Raw genomic sequence first — 23,456 nt, 5'->3', positions numbered from 1 at the left:
ATAGACATTTCGTTTACGTCGAAAATCATTCAGCAGTGTTTCCCATCCGTTGATTTATTTATTGGGCATTCGGTTGTATTACAGCACGCGAGCACAGCATATTTGAAGTGCTCAAACACGTCTCAAGGCAAACTGGGCTCAAATTAGCAATCATAAGCATGCTAATTAATGTGTGACGTCACCCCTCGCCACAAGTCTCACAAAATCCTGGGGGTCAAGATCATGCTCCGTGAGCGCATTTTGTAAATTTCCTACCATGACATATATTAAAACTTTTTTAAAAAATGTGATTAGTAATATGCATTGCTAATATTGATAATAAGGCAATTTTCTCAATATTTAGATGCTTTTGAACTCTCAGATTCTAGATTTTCAAACGAAAATCTAGTATTTCGAAAAACTTTTTATATCTTTACGTTATCAGTCTAAAGGGCTCGTCGTGGGCCATGCATATTTAGCATTAAACTGTTTCTACTTTAAATGACCGGTTTTTAGACTGATCATTTTTGCACTGATGGGCAAAGTTATCACAGCAGGACACACAAGGTCCTAATAGCGATGTACGACTGCTGCATACGCCGTTCGAAGATCTGAAAGACTGGACTTCAGAGATTACACAGTCCGGGGAAATCCATCAGAGGATGTCACACTTTACATGTTCCCTTTGGCATCCCATGTGCACAGGATTTCATTCTCTTTCATCCGCTAGAATCTATACTAAGAAGTGTTGAAGGTTAACACACCGTCCAAAGAAGGGACAACGGTTTTCCTCAGAGCGAGGACCAGGCCGAGCGGAGACCCGAAGAGGAAGAAGTCGGACACTTCGAAGTCGAACTTTCCCAGAGCGCCTCCTCCCTCCAGCATGGTGCTGCTGCTGGACCGGCGAGAACCAGGATCGTTCCTCAGAACGCTGGAGTGCAGACTACATGCATGCAATTTACAGAAATATGTGCATCATTTACATTAATACAAACACTGATAGGGAAATGTCAAGAAATGTAGAATTTAATGAAGTTATTTATAAAGTAATAATCAGTGTAATTATTTTAGCATAATTTCTTAAACTAAACTCACACTTTTTGTGCCTAAACAAAATGATTATGACTACTGGAGAAGTGCTTCGTTCCTTAGATAATTGTGATTCGATCCATTTGCTAAAGAATCGTTTAGATTTCGATTCATTTAAAAAGTTTCACAATCTCAGTAAATATAAATTTTTAAAATAAACTGTTGCAGAGTTCACACTTTCTGGCATAATTAAAGTCCACCTAACAATACTGGAGAAGGTCTTTTGTCCTAAAAGTTTTTTGATTCAGATCAATTTGCTAAAGAATCATTTGGAGCATCAAATCATTTGGCCTGATCCTCGCAATCACCAGACTGATTCATATATAAAAATGAAAAGAATTACTCAAAAGGTTGTGCTCTACACAAGATGAAAATTTAGGCATGAAAATACATAGTATAAAATAATAAATTATTGCACTATTTTCATTATTCATTATTTATATTCATGTAATATAAAACAATACAAAATAATATAATACTATATTATATAATACAAGTCACTTTTTAACGCCATACCAGCATCAAGGCTATTTTCATGGCAATCATACAATTAAAAAAAAGTTTATAAAACACACTTTAAACGAAAATATATAAAAAAAAAAATACTAAAATACATCCAGGTGATAGAATTTGTAATAAATCATTTAGACAAACCTCTGAATAAAACTAATTTCTAAAAAAAAAAAAAAAAGTTCAATCCAATAAAATATGTTTCATAGTCATTTTAGTTAGGCAAGTAAGTCTAATATATTACATAATTCAATATTGAAATATTTCCTTTAATTCATATTTGCCCATGCGCTTGCTCCAGTTCATATTAACCTATTCCAATCCAGTCAGGAGTATACTGTGTGCCTAATCATGACAAATAAAAAAAGACAATGATAAAGCGCCCGGCTCACCTGGTGAGGAAGGCCTGGTGCTGTTTGATGGTGTCAAGCTCGTAGGTGGACGAGTCGCTGCGTTTGCGGGGCAGCTGTTTTTTGGGGTCGTCCGGACCGCTGGAACGAGGAATGTCTATATTACTGCGGCTGAGGTGTCGACTGCCCTCCAGAGTCAAACCCGAGCCCGAGCCTGAACCCGAGCAGTGAGAGCTGTTTATAATGATCCCCGGTGACAGCAGGTCATTGTCCTGCAGAGGAAGCCAAGCCTTGATTAGTATTACAGGGATCATGTGCTGGAAAACAGCATTTTCGTGCTCTTCCGAAAACAAACGACTTTGATGTATTACTGCTATTGACACACTTACAAATACGAAAAGATGCGATTTGTCTTATCTGTTGTGTTGTGATTGATTACGGGTAATTAATCACTGTCTGAATGTGTGTGTGTGTGTGTTCACCTGCACACTGACAATGCTGCCACGTCGGCTGCTGTTTTGAGACTCTGACACGGTGATGTTGCTGCTGCAAAGAGCATCAAATCCCAGAATGCCTCCCACACAGTCACCGATCAGACACACCTGCCCAGAGACGCAACATTGTTTACAATTTTTAACATGCTGCTGGCAATTTAGCATGCTAGCATGTTTCTAGCATAATTTAGCACATAGCTTACGTTTTAACATTTTGTTAGCGCGACTTAGCAGGTTTAAAACCTTACTAGCTAGCTTGCTAATACCATGTCGCGCTAGCCGCTAGTCTAGACAGATCTGAATGTTTGACGGTTGGTCAGTGAAAGTCTAAAGGCCCGTTCACACCAAAGACGATAACTAAGAAAGACAGATATAGCGCTAAAGATGAAGTTTTAAAAATCGCTCTCAATATTGAAGAATAGCACAGTCCACAACACAGCTATAAAAATAAAAACGTTATCGTTGGAATCACTTTCAGGATGTTTTTTCCTAGTGATGAACGATTAAAACACTGACCGTTGACACCCAATCAAAATTTATCTTGCTATAACGAGTTGGAGAATTTAAAGCGAGAGGACACGCATGCGCTCAGAAGAAACAGAAAATATCGTGATGTGGATGCTAATATCGTTCTACTTTATTTTTTGCAGGGTTTTTTTATCGTACGGTTTACGAATATATGTCTGATCGGGCAGAAACAAACACTATAATAAAATCTCAACGATGCTAAAATAGTGATATAACTTTAAGAATACGTCATCCGATGTTCTTCTGGAAATAAAACGCACTGATCCCAAAAGTTAATTTTAGACATACGTACTAAAACTCGCCGCGCATTTCACTGGCTCAATTTAGAAATAATCTATAAATAAACACAGAGAGAAAACCTAAAGCGCTGACCTGTCCGGTGAAAGTGGCTCCCTCCAGGGATTTGATGAAGTCACCGTAGACCTGATTGGCTCGCACTATGACCGTTGCCACGGCGTCCTGGTACTGTGGTGCAGAGGTGGCCAATAGAGGCAGGGCGGCCAGAGGGATGTGATCCTGACTGTTGGAGAGGCAGCCTTCGTCATAGCTGTAGGGACTCAAACTGTGTCAAGGACACAAGAACAGAGAGCATGCTGGGTCATTAGTAGCCAGCAACAGTCTTCTACACTAGATTAGCACGAAGAACCGCATACTAGTCTTTCTGCGGTATTCATGCAACACTTATCTGCTGCATTTGCCAAAACGTTCTGTTTCTAGCAGTGATTTTCTATCCCACAAAGCTATGCGTTTTCAAAAGTGTAATGAAAGAATCAATCTCATCAATAATTTTACAGATTTTTTCAGTCTATCAAAATGAGCGAAAAAATTCCACATAAAATTTGATGTTTTTTTGCAACTATTTATATGACAACTGGCCATACACGGACAAAGCAGTGCACAAACTGATTGTGTAGTGTACAAAAGTAATATAACTGTCAGGTCTGGTGCCAAAACATCAAGGATCTCAGACTGAAATATATTCAGATCCATTTACACTGTATAGTGACTCAAAAACCCCCCCCCATAAATCAGGGTTCGTACATAAACTGCAAAATTAAATTCCAGGACTTAAGGACTTGTCAAGCACTACTTTTTTCGTTATCGTTTAAATTCAAATATATATAATAATAAATATTTTTTTAAATTAAATTTAAAAAAAACTGCCAAGTGAAACGGCTCTGTATTTATATCAGGCACACTGGATTGTTTATTTACGATAAAAGATTATTTTTAATTTGGATATTTTTAATTTTTAATTTAATTTCTAATTTTATATATACACTGCCTTTTAAACATTCAAGTACTTTTCATGCACCTTTTCATAAATATGGCTGTTTTCATTTTACATTTGAAAGGAGTTACATATGTCAAGTACTTTAAGCACCTTGATAAACCCTTGACTAACCATGATAAATATAATTCAAATTTAAAATATTTTTTAAATGATTTATTATTATGAAGTAACAATAATAAACATAAGTATTTATTATCATAATTAAATAAATTATTAAATGATTCATTGCAAGAAGTTTCAGGAAACATTAAGAAGCAATTCTAATCTATTTATATTATATATATATATATATATATATATATATATATATATATATATATATATATAAAGATTCCTAATAAAATCTAATACAATTTCTGAAACCATAACTTAGCAATATTGAAATATTGAGTGTTGCCAGTTACACCAGTGTTATACTCCTGGCAGTGAAATGAGTGTGTGTTCATGCTCACTTGGACACCAGAGAGAAGGCCTCCACACACACGGCTGGACACGGGACCAGACGGATGGCGATGCGGCCTAATGCAGCGGGGTAATGAACCCGCATCACAGCATCAAACGCACCGCTGATGGTGTTGACGTCCCCTTGCTTGCTGTTCTGGTCTCCGCTGCCCGTATCCAGGATGTTTCCGCCGTGCAGAACCAGGATGAGGACGTGGATCTTGGACGGCTGTAAGCACTGCTGTGAGGAACAGTCCTGAGGGATACATGTGGACAGCTGTTTCTCCAGCTGCATACAGTTCGTTTAAAACATCCACACACACACACACACACTCGTGACAACACGCTATTGTGAAAGAGGATGACTTACTAACAAACAACACGGTACAGACCGCAACAGCAGGCTCCCAGAAGTACAAATCCCATTCAAAATCTCCATAGATAAACCGATTCCAAGTTAAAAAAACATTAATCTCTCAACACAGACCTGCCATGAGAAATACGGACATATGCTTCTGTAAAAACCACGTCACAAGTAGGTCGACTCAGATGACAAGAGCTAATATTAGCTACCTATATTGCATTAGTTGTAGTGTCGAAAACAAAATAACAAAACACAGCATGTTGATTTCTGATAAAAAGCTGGCATTACGTTGATTATGACATTTTAGCTGACTTCACCGTCATACAAATTATAGCTCATTATATTACCCAATGTGAAAAACAATTATGCATAAACTTTTTATCTTATTTGTTAATGACAGTAGCATACACAAATGTTTAAAATCCAAAATAATATTCTTGATAATAATACTAAAATGAAATGTTTTTATGAAAAGAACAATAAAGGGGAAAAAAAAAAAATCTAATTCATATTTTTACATAATCAAAATCAATTTATACATTTAAATTTAAACATTTCATAATAGAATTAAAAAAAAAAAAAAAATATATATATATATATATATATATATATATATATATTTTTTTAAATTCTATTATGAAATGTTTAAATTTAAAAAAAAAAAAAAAAAAAAAAAAAAAATATATATATATATATATATATATATATATATATAGTCTTTTTATATATATATAAAATGTGTTCTTTTTATTATTATTATTAAAATTAATACTTTACAATAAGGTTGCACTAGTTAATGCATTAACTGATTTTAATTAACAAGGAGCAAAACATGTTACAGTATTTCTTTTATTTCGTGTTAAATTTAGTTTTAAAAATGCAGAAGTTCATTGTTAGTCGATGTTAAAGATAAAACTTATTTCTTTGCATCACTACATGCTGAAATGAACATTAACAAAGACTTCTATAGCTAGTTCATGGTAACCGAAAGAACACCAGTTTTGTGTATTTAGACAGTTTGTTTTGCCCTATGGACAAGACGAATGGGAAAACACTTCCAGAGCACAGAGTGCCTAAAAAAGGGGGAGGGGCATCACTGTTGTTAATAAAGATTGCTTTGATGAAAACTCTACACCACAGAAAAAGTACATATCTAGATCTGAAGAGTATGCCTTCTTTACAAAACAGCACTTCTGAAAGTTTCAGAGTAAAGCTCAGCTAAACTAAAACACCACAGTAAAACACCCTGATTCTACACAACTTAAGAGCTACACGAATACAGAGGGGTGTCGCTGTGACTCACAGCTGGGCATCTGCGCGCTGTACGTCGGCGCTTACGAACGCTGGAGCGCCGCATGGACCTGCGTCTCTGAGGAGCAGAGTTAAAGAGCACTGAGATCATCCAAAGGCCCTCGACCCCTGATCGTGCTCTTCCACCACACGTCCCCATCAAACCCTTCACACCATGAGAACTTGACCTTATGACTATATGCTGAGCCGACCTTTGCAGTGACAGACTGCCGTTTCATTTCGTCAAAGGTCATACGGTTTGTTCACCGATAGTGTGGAGCTGATGCAAAATGAAATCGTTGTTGCATAACATACCCTCAGAGAAGCATGAACACAGCGTGACTACTGCTGAATTTCTGCTCCATTAGCGCGAGCACAGATCAATGTGTTTTTCACTGCTGCTGTTGCACTAACAGTACGACACATAAATATGCATTATGCAACGTTTAAGTTGTAGTGCGTTTCTATTCGTTTTAATGGGAAAGTGTGTGAACATGCACAGATGCAGACATACCTCATTGAGCCGCTCCACGCTGGTGGTCCCAGAAAACTCCCCTCCCGATTCTTGATAGTCACCTAGAAACCAAAAATAAATGTGCTTAATGCAGGGGGGGATCATATATGAATCATGATAAAAAAATAACAAAAATGCACTGATGAAAAATAATTTTTTTTAAACACAATAAAAGTTAAAATAATTAAATTCACATTACATAAATATTGCAACTATTAATACAAATAATAATAAATAATTATAAAAACTAACAATATATATATATATATATATATATATATATATATATATATATATATATATATATAAATAAACTTGATATTATGAAATGAATGCATTTTAATATTATTTGATTTTAAAATATTTAAGTTGCTTATTCTCTAAAATAAAATAGTCAAGCGAATAATTCTATAAATATTAAAGTACAAAAATATTGCTAATAATAAAAATGTATTAAAATAATGTAATTATTACTTTACATTTGTTTAATATTAATTAAATATTATATATGAATGTAAAGTCGATATGTACTATAAAATAAAAGATATTTCTAAATAGTAAGTAATGATTATTTTAGTATTTAAGTAAGTCTATTATTACGGAAAGAAACCTAGTGTCAGACTTCCATTTGAACACGAGTTTCATAAAACGAGTCCGGCGAGATCCGTCTCACAAACAGCATGGAATTCAGTGTAATTAGTGTTCCATAATCTCACACTGTTTGACACGGACCCTAACCTCCTCAGAGTCAATGGAGCTCCTTTAACGCTAATCCTATTAAAGATGTGAAAATCTCTGTATTTGGAGGATGAATGGAAAAAAAACTCCTTCCAACGGGCTTGGCTTATGCATTACAAAACCAAAGCATCGGAAAAAAATGCTTTGCATCACCCGCCTCAGGAGTCTAAAATACCCGCTACAATCGGAGAGCTTGTCGAATGGTGATAATCCCAGCATACCCTGGGCTTCCTCTGCCTCCGCTGTCTCGATTTTATCCATCAGATCGTTGGAGCTCCATTTGGTGATCTCCTTGGTGAAGATCTCCTCGTTGTCGGAGAAGTCCTCTGAGGAACAAGGATTGAGACTTTAGTAAATAACAGATTGCTATGAGCACCTTCTAAGACTCGGGATCAATCCTGCATTACCGTGAGCGTCAAAGAACTCGTCGTCTGTGCTGTCCTCCGAATCTCTGGCGATGCTCTGCATGCGCCATTCAGAAATACTGTGACGTGAAGGACTTCCTGCACGCGCATTAAAGACAAATAATACATGTTAGTTCTGTGCTGCAAAGCTTAACTTATAATCCCCCCTCCAATGGACACTTAAAAAATGACATTGAAAACAAAACGCACTAAAATAATGAATTTCTAATATGATATAATTATGAAACATTATTATAGCTTGAAATGTTTTTTTTTTAAACTCAATTCCTGTTAGTCACCTAGAAACATAAAATGAAAACCTAAAATTAATACACTTAATGCATGAAAAAAAAAAAATTACATACATGCATCATGATTCTCTTACAAACAAATATGCAATAAAATCAACAACAACATAAAAGGACTAAAAATAATTGTAATATTAATCAAAATAAATAACAATACTAAAATAATGTTATAACAATTTATAATTAATTAAATATAATAATACACATATATAATACATAGATAAGTATAATATATATAGACTTACATTAAATTACATAATACATTTATATATTATACATATTCTAAAATGACATTATATAATAAACAATTATATAACTCGGTGTATAATATTAAAATAAACTAATTAAAAATATTATGAAATATTATTACAATTTACATTTGAAAATGTAAAAATTATTTATTACTGTTATACAAAGCTTCATTTTCAGCATTATTACTCGAGTCTCACATGATCCTTCAGAAACCATTCTAATTAAGCTTAAAAAGCAATTCTTATTATTATCGATATATAAAAATAGTTGCACCGATTAAATATTTTATGAAAAATTAAAAAGAAAATTGTTTTTCAAGATTCTTTGAACAGAAACTTCAAAAGAACAGCATTTATTTGAAATAAAAAATTATGTAAAATGACACGTTTATTTACGGTCACATAGTACTTCAGAAATGATGATCAGTATATATATATATATATATATATATATATATATATATATATATATATATATATATATATATATATATATATATATATATATATATATACACACACACACACACACACACACACACACACACATCACTTCTGAAGTACTGCGGTGTGTACGTACCTCCTCTCTTCGAGGAACGCGAGGACCTGGAAGAGGTGGACCACTGCTTGGTCAGCTCTCCTCGAGCCTGCAGCGTGTCTCCCATGGTCCTCGTGGTGCCCTCGGCTTCGATGGAGCTGATGGCCTCCTTGGCTTCGTGCTCTTTCTCGGGACTGGTGACGGTGCCGTTGTTCTCGCCGCCCTCCTCGTTGCAGCTGTACTGCGCCATCTTCTGCGCCAGAGCCAGCTGCGTCTCCAGCTCCAGCTGCCGGATGTCCTCCATTGTCAGACCGTACCACTCGTCCTGCCAACACCAGGCCTGCCGATGAGCGCGTACCATCACCTTCCTCAGCCCTGATGGGAAAATAGCACAAGGTTACAGGCGTACTTGCTTTAAAAGTCATTTCTAGTTTAGGGAGGGAAACAACTGTTTGCGTTAAATTTTCACATCCTCTGAAGATAATGTTTGCAGAAGTCAGCACCCCATTTTTAATGTGGTTTCTAAGGTGTTCTGGGTGGTTGCTAGGTCTGTACAGCACTTGCATGCTCGGAAAAAAAAGACCTCAGATAACAGATGGTGAAAAAATGTAACATGTTACTTTACATAAGTAACAAAGTAACATGAATAGCTAGGTTACATTTAAAACTAACATTCGTCAATACTGCTGTAACTTTTTTTTTTTTTCAATTAAACTGTATTTTTAAACTGTTTTTTGCTTGAATTTTAGCTATTCAGTTTTTTTTTGTTTTTCTATTTAATGTTCTTTTATATTTTTTTTATTTTTAAAAAGTTCATAGATGTATGTACTACTTTCTAAAATTAGAATTGTGCATTGTCTAAATATTAATTTATTAGTATATTAAAATAATATAAGTTAATTTAATGTTAAAAGCACATGCATTTCCCAAACTAATATCCATTGAGAAAAAAAGAAAAAAAGGACCTTCATAAAAGGACTAAAAATATATTGCATCAATATTAATAAAAAATAATATTAAAACAATTGTATTAATCACAATTGATTAATTATTATTTGATAAAAACAATACATTTACAATAATACTTGCATACATTGTGTATAATAATATGCACACACACTTTTAATTTTAATTTACATAATTATTTAATTATTATATATTTTTTATATTTTATATATTTTTTAAATAAAACACGTGTTTTTATTTCTATTAATTAGTTAACTATAATAGCCCTGCTTCACGGATGTTTGTGAGTTTTCTCAACATTTAGGGTCGATGTGTGGTTTGGCTTATTTCCTTGTGCTATTTCCTTTACTGATTAAGACGTGTCAAACACGCAGTTAACCAGTCTTTCAGATAATTGAACTCGGTAATGAAGAGACGCGCGGACAAAATTGTTTTCACAGCGGCCAGGAAACGGCGAGAGGAAAAAAATTTATAAAAATAAAAATAAATCAGCCGAAGACGGAAAAGAGTTTCGTAAATGGGGGACGGCAACAGTGCGCTCGCAAATTATCAGAGAAAGGAGCCAATAAACAAGCCGATATCGAAGTAATGAAAAAGATTAAGCGGCGCTCAAACGGCACATGGAAAGGAAATTAATTTTGCCCCGATGCAGTCTGGAGGGGAGGCGGTTCTCCGAAAGCTGAATTTCACTGGAGCCGCACTGCATCAATCTCGTTTTCATTAAGTGCAGGTTAATGATTAAGGGCTTTTTCCCTGACAGAACGCTTGACACCTGCTGCCCACCCACGCACAACGATAACAGGACGTTACCAAGCATCGTTTCACGCAAATATGCAGCAGATGGATCAGCTGACTCATAGAGAATTATTGGAGAGACAAATGTCTTCTCAGAGCTAATAACACTGTTGGACATATGGTAGAGGACACCACTGATAATAGTGCTGGTGCTAAGTTAATAATAAATTCGCTGGATTATCGAAAATATATGCATTTGGGGCGAACACTTACCCACATCGTGAATGAAGCGCTCAATCTTGGACTGCATGCCCCAGTATCGAAACTCCACTTTACACAACTTGTAGGCGCACATGACGGGCATTTTGCCTGGGTTGTTGTTAATTTCCGAGATCCAGTCGTCAGACAGAGGGCCTCGCTGGGTTTTATATGACTTGTAGAGTTTGGGGTCTTCCTCAGCCAGGTACTCATGAGGGGCGATGAATTCATTCACAATATCGATGGGATCTGTGAAAGACCGTTATTGCATTAGCGAGTTTTTTTTTGGGAGAGCGAGGCAAAAATGGTGAACGGGTACATATTTAGTCTTTTCTTGCAAACCAAATCAGTTCATGGCAGAGATTTTATAGGACCTTCTAAAAAGGTAATAGCATGCGCACTGAGGCTGTAAAAGCTGGTTTATCTGTTTGTCTTACGTGTCATAAAGCTTTTCTTTTATTTAAGCAGCTTTGGCATAAGGAAAGCGAGTCGTTCCAGTGCAAAAAATATTGTTACTTTTGCTATATTCGTAAAAACATTGTTTGTATGTAATGAGCGTACAGATTTCTTTTTATTCTTCTTTGTTTGCTAACTTGATTTTTTGCAAAAGACCAAAAGTTCGTTCTAAAATAAAAATCTACTGAAAACTCACTCTCAGGCTATCGGAGATGTAGATGATACGTTTAGAGAAATTCAGCATTACATCACGGTTTATCAATGGATCCTCTGCAGTGAATGTGTGCTGTCCGAATAAGAGTCCAAACATCTCAATAAATCCACAGCACTCCAGTACATTAATTAACATCTTGCAAACTGAAAAGCTATATATTTGTAAGAAATAAATACATCACAAAAGTCTTTTAACTTTAAACCATCTCTTCTGACCAAAATACCAGTCCAATACCAGAGAAAGCAATTTTATCAGCAGTTCATTCTGACGGCACCCATTCACCATAATGGATCCATTGGTAAACAAGTGCCGTGATGCTTAATTTCACCAAACCTGTTGAAGAAACAAACTCATTCACAGCTTGAACGGCCTGAGGGCGAGTTACTTTTTCAGCAATTTTTCATTATTGGACGAGCTACAATCTTTACTGCGCTGAGAACCTAACTTTGTAGGTCTTCAATTATTCACAGTTGCGAGATTGTTTTCTGATCTTGGGTCGTTTCCCGTTTGCAGACTGCCGTGTCATCAGACGGCCTCTAGGTGTCTCCACAGCACACTCATGAAGGTACATGTTGTCAGTAAGGAATGGAGTTATGTAACAGCATTCGCAGGGCGCTTCCCCCTGCAGTGCCTGCGTCTGTCTGCGTTCAGCTCAGAAAGCCTTCAGTACCCGTCCCAGAGTGCAACAGGGCGCTCGTGCCGCGGCACGCTACCTAATAGCGGCACGTTACTATGTCAATGAAGCGGCACGCCGTCTGCATCTTAAACACCGAGGCATGACTCGAGAGCTCTTCCTGCTGGATTGCTTGAGCTTGGTCTCACAAGCAAGCAGAACTCGCTTTAAAAAAAAAAAAAAAAAAAAAGGACAGGACCTCTCAGAAATGCACCTGTTCAAGACGCTCCGTTGTGCTTTAGCATTTCAAACACTGCCAAAAGCATCAAATGTATGCATTAATCGGAGTAAAAATAAAGAAGGTGCAACAGTACCTATATCCCGTTGCCTCTTTTCGGCCGAGGACATGTTGAAGACGTCATTCTGGCTACCCGTGTCCGGTTTGTAGTACGTCTCGATATCGATGGAGAACTTTTCGACGAAAGGACACGTGTAGCTGCAGGACAGGCGAGCAGAGATTAACTCTGATGTAATTTCATCATATCAGTGTCATGCATTAACGCAAGCGCTCTGCAGTGAGGTTCATGCGAGTTTATCCCTTCTTCATACCTACCGTGACCTCATTATTAAGTAACAGATATGTTTATTGCAGTAGGAGTTGAGCTGAACTCAACGTGCTTTGAAGCAACATTCCATATAAAACCAAAAAAAAAAAATGCTTTAAAAAAGTAAACACGGGTCTATTTTGATTCCGCGTTGACTTCAAGATCAAAACAGCAAGCCCTGACTTGAATGTTAAAAGCTGATGTGGGTATTTACCGGAGTACTTTTGAAAGAGAGCCAGAGGGTTTTTATTATTAGGAGAAAGCACACTCACCGTGTGCGGGTGTATGGGTAGGCGTTCCAGGATTCCTCTTCCACACGGAGAGCAGCTTTTGGCAAGATGGAGCGGAACCAGCTAGGGATGTGTTGGCCGATGTGGTAAACCTTATGGGTGTGTACTGACCAGAGCCGCCTGGGCCGTCCGTGTAAGGTCGGTTCTCCAGGATCTCCACCCGCTGCCCTCGCCTTCGCTCTCTTCACGACTTTTTCTGCAGGGAGGGAAAAGTTATTGGATAAGAATTCACAAACTTCCAAAAGGACCGTTATTATTGTGAAGTCAAGTATCTTATGTATAAATCTCTATACAATACAGATATATTTGAAGCAGCTTCACATTAATACAAAGGAAAATAACAGCGTTAACGTTGTAGAATTCAACAATTAAATTTCTAAAATAATTCAAGTATAATACTTCAGTAACGGTATTAATGTTGCAAAATTCATTAACTCAATTCAAAAGCATCTCTAAAGATGATAAGAATACGGATGCTGCAAGGTTAGTGTCGCTATCCAGATCGATTTAGTTCATATCTGTTGTTTTAATTCAGATCAGTAAAAGATCTGCATGAAGTTTAATCACGAAACTAAGTAAATTCAGCTATAATCAGAAGGCAAGTGTGTCAATATTTAGTTCAATGTCAGCTCAATGATGATTCGATTCAGTTAAGTAAGTGCTGATGTTGCTTGAAGCTAGTGTCATTATGAAACTTGTTGTTTCAATTCGGTTCAATAATTGTGTCAATTTTAAAAAAAGTGCATCAGCTATTAAATTCAATGCATGTCAATGTGAACAACTTTTATTTCAACTCAGCAGCTCTAAAGAAGACAACAGTGTGGATTCAACAGAATTATAGTCATTATCCTGCTTAATTCAGTTCATATTTTTTCAAATTTGTTGCTTCTATTCAGATCAGTAACTGAGTAAAGTTCATCAACTAGGAAACAAGTTAAGCTGAATGAGTGTCGATATCGACTACAAAGTAATTTCAATTCAATAAGTCAATGCTATAAAATTGATCAATTCTGAAATGTTTATGTTCATTCAATTCAATAAACAAGTGAAGATGTTGACAAGTTAGTGTCCAGTTTAATTAGACTCAAATTCAGTTCAATAGCTGTCAATGCTGCAAAGTTGATCGATACTGAAACAAGAACAGATGAGCTATAAACAGTTCTACAGAAGATAATAGTCACTATTTACCTCAATCCCATTCATTTCAACTGAATTTAATTACAGTTGTCAATGCTGCAAAATCTATTAAACATCCAACAAATCCAGCTACAAGCAGATCTACAAGAAGCAAGTGTCATTATTCCATTTCATTCAGTTCAGAGTTTGCAAAGTTTATCAATTCTGAACACATCCAATTCAACTATGAAGAGCACCGCATCATTATTCCATTCATGTCCGTTCAATGTTGATTCAATTCAGCTGAATTGCAAAGTTACATTTTAAAATTATGATACATAACATTACATTCGGTATCCAGCTCAATCCAGTTCTGTTCTCATCCAATAGTGTCAGTGTAGTTTAATCTATAATATTACACTGGAAACTTAAAACCTCCTTAGAAAACTCAATGTTAATGGAATTGACACCAACCCAAAACAAGTCAACTACACGCTCGGCGCTATTGGTGCTGGCCAAATCAGGGAACGCCACACCTTCAGCTTTATCGGCAAGATAAGCCAAGACTCGGTGCGATTGCCAGCAGACAGAAACTGTAAAAATAGGGTACAGTCTTGGAACAGCTCCTGAGCGGTGAATTCTGGGAGAAGGCCCACTGTGCCAGTCAGGGTGGCACGTGCCAATGTATCTGCCTTGCTGAAGAAGGTCATACAAAAGACAACTGCGCACCAACTTATGAATCCACTGGGGACAGGTTTGGCCCACTTAGGTCCACTATGACATTGCCACTATGGAGAAAAGTTTGTCCTGGACCCCAAATGTGAAGACAAAATTTAAAACACCGGTTGTAATTTTGTACAGCATTTTTTACATTTCTATTTGAACTACTTGACAGTGATATAGGTGCAATTACATAATTGTTATGCGTCCTCCGTGTTTAAATAAAAGATGGATGATGGCAGGCCAGTGGAGCTGGCACACTTACAGGCAGATGGCCACACAGATCCCATCAGCAGTGACTCTGCATTAGCAAGATGATAGTGGGGTGATTAAAAGCTGACAACACTTGCTTAAGACCTTCATTAAGGTGAGGTTTGTTATAGAGATGCAGAAAAAGTTATAGCGTTTTCATTTTGTCTAAGTGCTCTCATGAGACGACCACATGGGCACTGAATGCCAACAAAGTCTAAAGATGGAAAATGTGGCAATGATATTAATGCAGAAGCTGTTAGTCTTTCTTTATGACCTAACTGACTAATCTTCACTGATGTAATATTTTATTTTAAACAACAGTTTTTAAAAAAATTTTATCATATTTTTATCTTAGTCTTAGATGTTTATTTGGGAATTTGGTTTAAAAGATAGAACAACAGACAGAACAATAAAAAGACAGATATACAACAACAGAACAATATGAAGAACAATAAAATGATTAAACGAACAAACAATGATAGACAGAGAGATATACAACAATAGAACGATAGATGACGAATCCAAATGATAAAGAGATTGAATGAACAAAAAAAAAAAAAACAAATGATGATAAACAGACATGGATAGATATACAACAATAGAACGATAGAAAAATAAAACGACTGAACAAACAAAGGAACGAATAAACAGATGATAGATAGCTAATCTAATTTTCCAGAATGCATTACCTGTGTTTATTACAATTTAGTGACAATTCCTCTTCCAACTTCCTTTATGTCATGGCAAATTCAATTCAAATTTACACTTGTGAATTGAAAGAGAGGGCTTACTCTTCAATTCTGAATTTTGCACATGTGAGAAAGGCCCGCTTTTTGCAAAACGACCTCACCCCGAGACGCCTCAGAAACGATCACTCTTGGCCTCTCGTTTTCAGGGCTTTCTAATGCGTCCTCAATCACCGGATACGTGGTGAGTAATACATTTCCATTTTAAAAGCACAGGCCGGTGCCAGCGAGGGAATAGCGGCCGTGCCTCTCTCAATGTCAGAGCGCCGCTTCTCTCTCTTTCTGTCAGGCTACTGTCAAGCTCGCAGACTGCACTGTCAGGACTGACGTCAGGCCGACACGCTCCACAGAAAGCCGTGTGAAGCAGCAGCCATTCGCAGGTGTGGAGCTCGCATGTGCTGAGCAGGAAGAAACGGGCCGATCACGTCCTCCCGTTAAGAGAGGTGAGCTGTCAGCAGCTGGAGGTGGCAGGCGGGACAGACAGACAAATGGCAGGCAAGAGAGGGAACGGGCGGCAGAAGCGCTGGGCTGCGGTATCTGTTTTTGCTCATCCTCTCAGCGTGGAGTCGCCAGCACTTCATTATGGCGCTGACAGATGACATCAGGCCCTGCACCCGCTACAATCAATCCCTCGCACACACCTCAAGAGAAGTCTGGTCTCCATAAGATATGTCTGTGCAGCACAATCATATTGCGATGTTTTCCCAAAAATATCGCATTGATGCTTTAGAGCGGCACTTTTCGAGAGGTTTTTTTCAGGATCCGTATTTTAACATTAAAGGGTGACTCCACCCCGAAATGAAACTTTTGTCATTACCTCAATGGCATTTGTCCTCGGAAAGCATTTTATGGTATTTTGGATGAAAACCGGGAGGCTTGTGAGTGTCCCATTTACTGCCACATAAACGGTGAACAATTAATCACTGTAAGATCACCGAAAATCCATTTTGAATGTCAACCGTGCATGCTATGTGCGTTCAGCGGGTGCTTTCAAAGACGGTGCTGCGGTGACGTTGTGGTGCAAAATTACAGAATAAAGTCATTATTTTTGTTTTCTTTCCATTCAAGAAGTATTCATAACGTTACAGTTGAACCACGGATGGCAGACTATGTCTTTCATACTTTTTTGCCCCTTAACAGTGTTCATTACTTGGCAGTCAATGGGACAGTCTCCAGGCCTCCCAGTTTTCATCAGAAGTATCTTAAATTGTGTTCCGAAAACAAACAAAGCTTTTATGAGTTTGGAACGACGTGGGGGTAAGTGATTAATGACATATTTTTGGGGTGGAGTATCCCTTTAACTATTAAATGGCAAACCATTCAACAAAAAAATCTAATATAAAAATCTAGGGGAAATATAATTTTAAGCTGGGTTATTAAATCGACTGGGTTTAGCTGTTTTTCTTGTTTTTTGCTTAATTCAGCTGAAACATGATACATGTTGAAACATGCCAAAAACATGTTAAACCCAAGTAGCAACCTTCCTGTCTTTCTCCTGAAACCAACATGAAAGTGACTAAAACTGCAATTCATCAACCGGCCGCTAGAGGATAGCTAAAGAAGAGAGTTGGCTCCATAATTAAAATATTACAGCAGAAATCATTTTTCCGATTATCTCAGAGTGATGTGCGGTGACACAGCCGGCTCCGCCCACTTTAACATTCCAAAACACTCTTCAGAAATGTACACAATTTTTTTTTTTTTTTTTTTACAGTTTATGGTTAAACTATGTTAACCATGCTAAAAACACGCAAGCAAACATAAATCATAACAATGTTATAAATTATGTTAACAACACGCTATCAACATCTGTCTCATCGATCTAGTCAACTATGTCAAACAAAGCTTTACCACTGCTTCAATCTTTCAGACTAGGCTTTCTCAAGCCAGCTTTAAAGTTTCTCAAAATATACTCTGCAAAATTTGGCAAGGATTTCATGATTATATAATAATAATAATTGTATTTGTAAAAAATAATATTTTTTTACATTTCAGATGAAAAATTACAATACAAATATTAAAGCAATAGTTCATAAAAAAACCTAAAACAAAACCTTCTGAAAAATATCTTGTATGTTCAACAGGTTTGGGATAACATGAGGATAACAAAACCAAGACAATTTTAATTTTTGAGTGAACCGTCCCTTTAATTTCTTCATGACAGTAAACCAGCAAACATTTATTTGTAACAGAAAAAACGCAGGAAGTCCTTAAAGCTTCTCTTTTGTTGTTAAGGTATTCTCATTATAAGAAAGTAGTTGTCACATGTTGCACTTACAAATGCACAAAACTGACCCAGACCCAGAGCATATGCAGAGATGCGTTTGATAACTGAACTAAGCCGTATTGCGATTTTGCTTCTCTTGATTATTCATGCAGTCCTATTTATTATCATGAACTACTAAGGTTTAAAAAAAACAACAACAAAACAATTTCAATGCATTTAGCATTGTTGTTTCTTCTAACCACAACCCTATCACTACAGACCAATGACCAGTTTCTGGGTCACAGCTCACTAGCTGAAGAACTAGTTTTTCTGTACAATGTTTTTAAATAAACATTACCTTTTGCACCGTCTATGAGATGCTGAACTCACAAAAGTAAGGAGAGACGATCATCTTGTTTGTGCAATTCAATTTAGCTATTGTGATGCAGGGATTCAATCATCATTTAAGAAATCTGATGTCTGGGCAGGATGAGTCTGATGTCTGTGCAATCCTAAATGTAATACTTGTATTACTGACTTAGTATTTGTGTGTATAAGTTCAATATGACTCAAAAGATATTATAAAATCATGCTTAGCGTGATAGATACACATACAAATATGAGACAGTTGTTAGAAAACCAGATCTAAGTATATTAAATCTGTGCATTGGGTCTTAAAGTTACAGCAGCATAATAAAACATCTGCTGTCATTAAGTAAAAAAAAGTAATAAAATCTAATAAAATAAAAATAAAGAGAAAACCATTCACTGCTCACTGCAATTTATATTTATTTATTTAAATGAAGACTACACGGACCTTTTACGGCTGTGGTTCTATTTTTAGATCTTCCTGAAAAACATAAATCACTCTTTATTTACTTTTTATTTATGCTCTTTTGCATTTATTTACATTGCTGTTGTTTATTTGTTCTATTTTTATTACTGACAGTTTACTTTAATACTAATAATATACATTTAAAAAAATCTTTAGTCACACTGGTGCTGTGGTATTTAATCAAATATTAAATTTGTCAAAACAACTATATTTATAAAAAAAAAAAAATGGGGCAAATGTTTGGACAAATAATAAATATATATTTTTTTTTAAATAATTGTATAATTTTGACATGGCAAGTAAAAATCTTTCAAATATACAAATATTAAACAAATATGCTTTAACTTAAAAAAACAAAAACAGAAACACAATCACCATTAAAGATCCCTTTTATCAAACCGGTTCAGTAAATGATTGAAATAACAGTAGAAATATGGCTTGGACTCTTTTCTTTTATGAAGGTAGTGCTGATGATACAAAGGTAGGCTGTGCTGAGAAATCTCTTTGCTCAGCGACTCATGACAAAAAAATACAAATATATCTGAAAGGCCAATAACTGCTGAGAGGTCACAATGAAGACAGGAAAATGCACAGTTGGCAAACGATGCTTTGTTGCAACTACTGTAAGTGATGGAAAGCAGAAAACTGGAGCTAAGTTTTGCCTGGCAGGATTCCTGTGCACTCTAGCTAATTACATATTTCACATGGATGACTTTAATTCAAATGAAAAACGACTACACCCTACAAGGAGCGTCCGCTGCTCTCTAGTTGATTTTTACCACCTGGGATTTGGCCTCAAAATATTCGCCCATCTCGCTAAAGCCGTGCCGGGCTCCACTCTTAATTTAGTATCTCGGAGGATGGAAAGAAGAGAAAACGTTGCCCTATATGGACACGGATGGCCAAGCTCATGTGAGAGGTTTAACCTCGGCGCCATGCACCTCTGCTGCCCATCTGCGGACAGCAGAAATCACGGGAGTGAAGTTGCCCTGGCAACAGGCCTGCATCATCGTGACCTCTCCCTCCGTCTCCGCTCTCGCGCCGCAAACAAATGACTGCAGCGAGCGCCACGCTCCGGCTGATGTCACGGGTATCCATGGCAACCGGAGCTCAGCTGTGACGCTGAAGAGGAGGGAGTCTGACCGGAGGGGAGAGAAACATGAGCGCCAGAGATGCCGCGGGAAGGGTGATGCTGCTGTGACGGAAGCTTCGGAAAGCCACATTCCTGCCGTTTGCTGGTGTGCAGATCAAAAACAACCATGTTTAATACATACCTGAATATAATTATTTGCTTGCCTTGAAATAGCTTAAAAGGACCGCTTCATTTATTAACATGGAAAATTCATTGTTGCCAAACAGATTCGAAAGGCTTCACATTTTTTTTAAATCTAGGTGAAACTGAATGTATAATCAAAATTTTTAAGCCTAAAAAGGTGTTAGGGTTAGGGTTAATGAATTTAATTTCATTATTTTCATTTATATGCAAAAAAATACACTAATATATACACTGAAATACTCAGAAATATAAATGCAATATTAATCTACAGGCATATTTAACTAAAACATACTGTATACATTTATAAAAAGATATTAATATACAAGCATATTAAACTTTTTATTTAAATATAGGCCTAAACAGCAAAAGTATTACATATATTTTAAACTAAAACATAAATTATTATTAATGCATAAACAGCAAACTGCATATTTTAACTAAAAATAATATATATATATATATATATATATATATATATATATATATATATATATATATATATATATAAAAAGACTTAAGGGCAAAACAGGTAATTTTCACCTACATATATTTTATTATAAAAGTCTTACAGAATGTGTTAAAAAAACAGAAATCATTCGATTTGCATACAATTAATTAAATATTAAATAAATATATAATTTATATATTTAATAATATAAATAAATTATAAATATAGATCAACTATATTACATATATATAGTAGTATTTTTGAGATACAGGGTTGCAGAGTTTCATTGTGGAGCCTTGTTATCTTTACACATGCATGTACACGCATACACCACATGTGAAAGTCTCACTCAGCCTGCTATTAAAGTCTTATCAAACATCATCACAAACATCTCTCGTGCTCTTTACTCCTCCTTCACCACGTTCTTGTTTGTCTCGTTTATTATTTTATCCAGTCCAAAACCCGCTCTCACGGAAATTTGCCGCCAGTTATCGCGAAGCATTAGTAATTGCCACAATAAGCGGTCTATTGCCAAAAAGGCGCACGTTGACTACTGTCAGGATCAATTTAAATTATTTTGATAGTTCAAATGGTCAGAGTTATATTAACATAAAAATGGCTTGGTTTAATGCGTCAAAAACAGAAACATTTAAATGTAAACATATTTTTAACAAACATGTTAAAAATCCCATTAATCTACACTTTTTGACTTAAAATACAATATTTGTATATTTTGTAATAATATAAGATTAAATATTATATATATGTAAATAGCAACATTATTAGATTAATAATTATATAAATTATAATTATATACAATAAATAATTTTAACTAAAACGTTATTATAGTTTAATATATAAAACAAATATATATTAGCATAACTGATCGGAAACATTTTGATATAATATATAAATATATAAACAGCAGCGTACTGAAACGTACTGAGCAGACACAAAGCGCATTTAAAATTGCTGTAATATCCATGATGTGGCTTAATTTGATCACCCCACCCTAGCCTGAACTAATCAATCTAAATCTATAATGCACTGTAGTGGGAAAGGATGACACAGTAGCTTACGACATGAAAAGCCCTTTTTGGTGCATCTCACACGCAGCAACAAAAAAAGCACCTCGTGCAAGCACAGCGGAACTAGTTGTGTTTATATTTCCACCAGCGTTGAACATCTGTTCACGGTTCCTGACCAGAGTTCTGCTGTGTAACACGAGGCTAATAGAAGAGCGCTCGCGCAAACACACACCCACCCCGGTTTAATACTACACCAGCGGGGTCACGCCGACGGTGTACGAGCATGCCAAGCCGTGCGCCTGCCCTCCGCGCGCTCATTAGGCCAGCTCTGCGATGGCATGTCAACAGATGGTGCTTATAAACAGCGCAGCTCAGAAAGAACGTAAAAAAAAAAAAGAAACCGAATAAACAAGTGAAAGTAACTTTTAACGAGGACACAAATGCTCTCTTTAGATGCAGATTCGACGCGTGTTAATTGGCTTCAACTTCGATTCTCTGCGCCAAACCGAAACGATTCGACCGTCGGTCATATGGATGCTAGTTCACACTTTCGGTGACTCACGCTTTCAGAAATCTGCTAATTAGACAACGCCTCGCGGGACTTGAAGTCTTATGCGAGTCAACATCACTTAGTCTCGATTCTGATGTCCACTGACTTTGCACAAGTGCTTAAATTTAGCACGCCTGTTGCAATTGGACGGTAACATACTGGCTGTCTATAGGGCCGTTCGCTTAATACCCCACTGACAACAGCACTGAGAGACAGCTGCGTTGACAGAGCGCTAATTAACCTTATAAGACCATTCAGAGAAAGCCGAGCATGTGGGAGGAAGTTCAGTTAGATCGCTGGCCGTAACCTCGCTGTGCAACAGCGATCTGAGCACTCATTAAATTTCATGCAAACCTCCACAGACAGACATTCACTAGATACAGAACTGTTTCAAAGAGTAACATTGTGGCAAACAGATGAACTTGAGAGACTCTAATAGAGCATGACATTTACATGTTGCTGCATGATTGCGACATTAATCCATAAAGCATGAGAAATACATAGCATTCACAAATATGGGGTAAAACACCCTATTTTAGTCATAGCAGGACTGCACAGGAAAAGGAAGTACACAGTACTGTAAAACAGTCAAATTAAATTGCTTAATTATTATTATGGAACTAAAATACAAAATAGTAAAATTTCTATTGTAATATATGACCGTAAAGTACAAATGTGAGAAAGAAATGTAAATTAAATACAACAATTAATTTTGTAATAAAGCAGTAAAATTACAACTCTAGTATTTCAAGTTTTTTTCAATACCTTAATTTTTAAAAGTTAAACCGTCAAGGTTATAAACGCAATAAAAATATAAAAAATAAAAGTGTATAAACGTAAATAATATAATACAAATAATAATACTGTGCAATTAAAGTATTAACATTTTTTCTTAATGTAACAAATTAATATAATAAACTAATACAACATTTATTTTACAATATAACTGTATAGCTATTATCCTAATACTTATTGTTGTCTTAATTTTATATAAATATTAGACCATTATACTTGATGCAGGGAGCCTTAAAAGCTTCTTTTGCTGAAAAC

General features: G+C 36.1%; 1 protein-coding gene across 1 annotated transcript in view; it reads right to left on the bottom strand.

The window, feature by feature from the left end:
- Positions 1-23,456, bottom strand: part of LOC122333800 (membrane-associated phosphatidylinositol transfer protein 2-like) — a 59,898-nt gene that overhangs the window by 14,652 nt on the left and 21,790 nt on the right. The window contains 14 exon segments of the mRNA XM_043231594.1: positions 744-922; positions 1,971-2,200; positions 2,411-2,530; positions 3,323-3,512; positions 4,697-4,941; positions 6,854-6,915; positions 7,813-7,917; positions 7,999-8,094; positions 9,135-9,467; positions 11,067-11,300; positions 12,709-12,830; positions 13,212-13,330; positions 13,333-13,388; positions 13,391-13,419. Of these exon segments, the coding sequence (XP_043087529.1) occupies positions 744-922; positions 1,971-2,200; positions 2,411-2,530; positions 3,323-3,512; positions 4,697-4,941; positions 6,854-6,915; positions 7,813-7,917; positions 7,999-8,094; positions 9,135-9,467; positions 11,067-11,300; positions 12,709-12,830; positions 13,212-13,330; positions 13,333-13,388; positions 13,391-13,419 (2,120 nt within the window).

Source organism: Puntigrus tetrazona, unplaced genomic scaffold, assembly GCF_018831695.1.
Source record: "Puntigrus tetrazona isolate hp1 unplaced genomic scaffold, ASM1883169v1 S000000396, whole genome shotgun sequence".
NCBI lineage: Eukaryota > Metazoa > Chordata > Actinopteri > Cypriniformes > Cyprinidae > Puntigrus > Puntigrus tetrazona.
The sequence above is the reverse complement of the archived record's forward strand: the minus strand, read 5'-3'. Positions and strand labels throughout refer to the sequence as shown.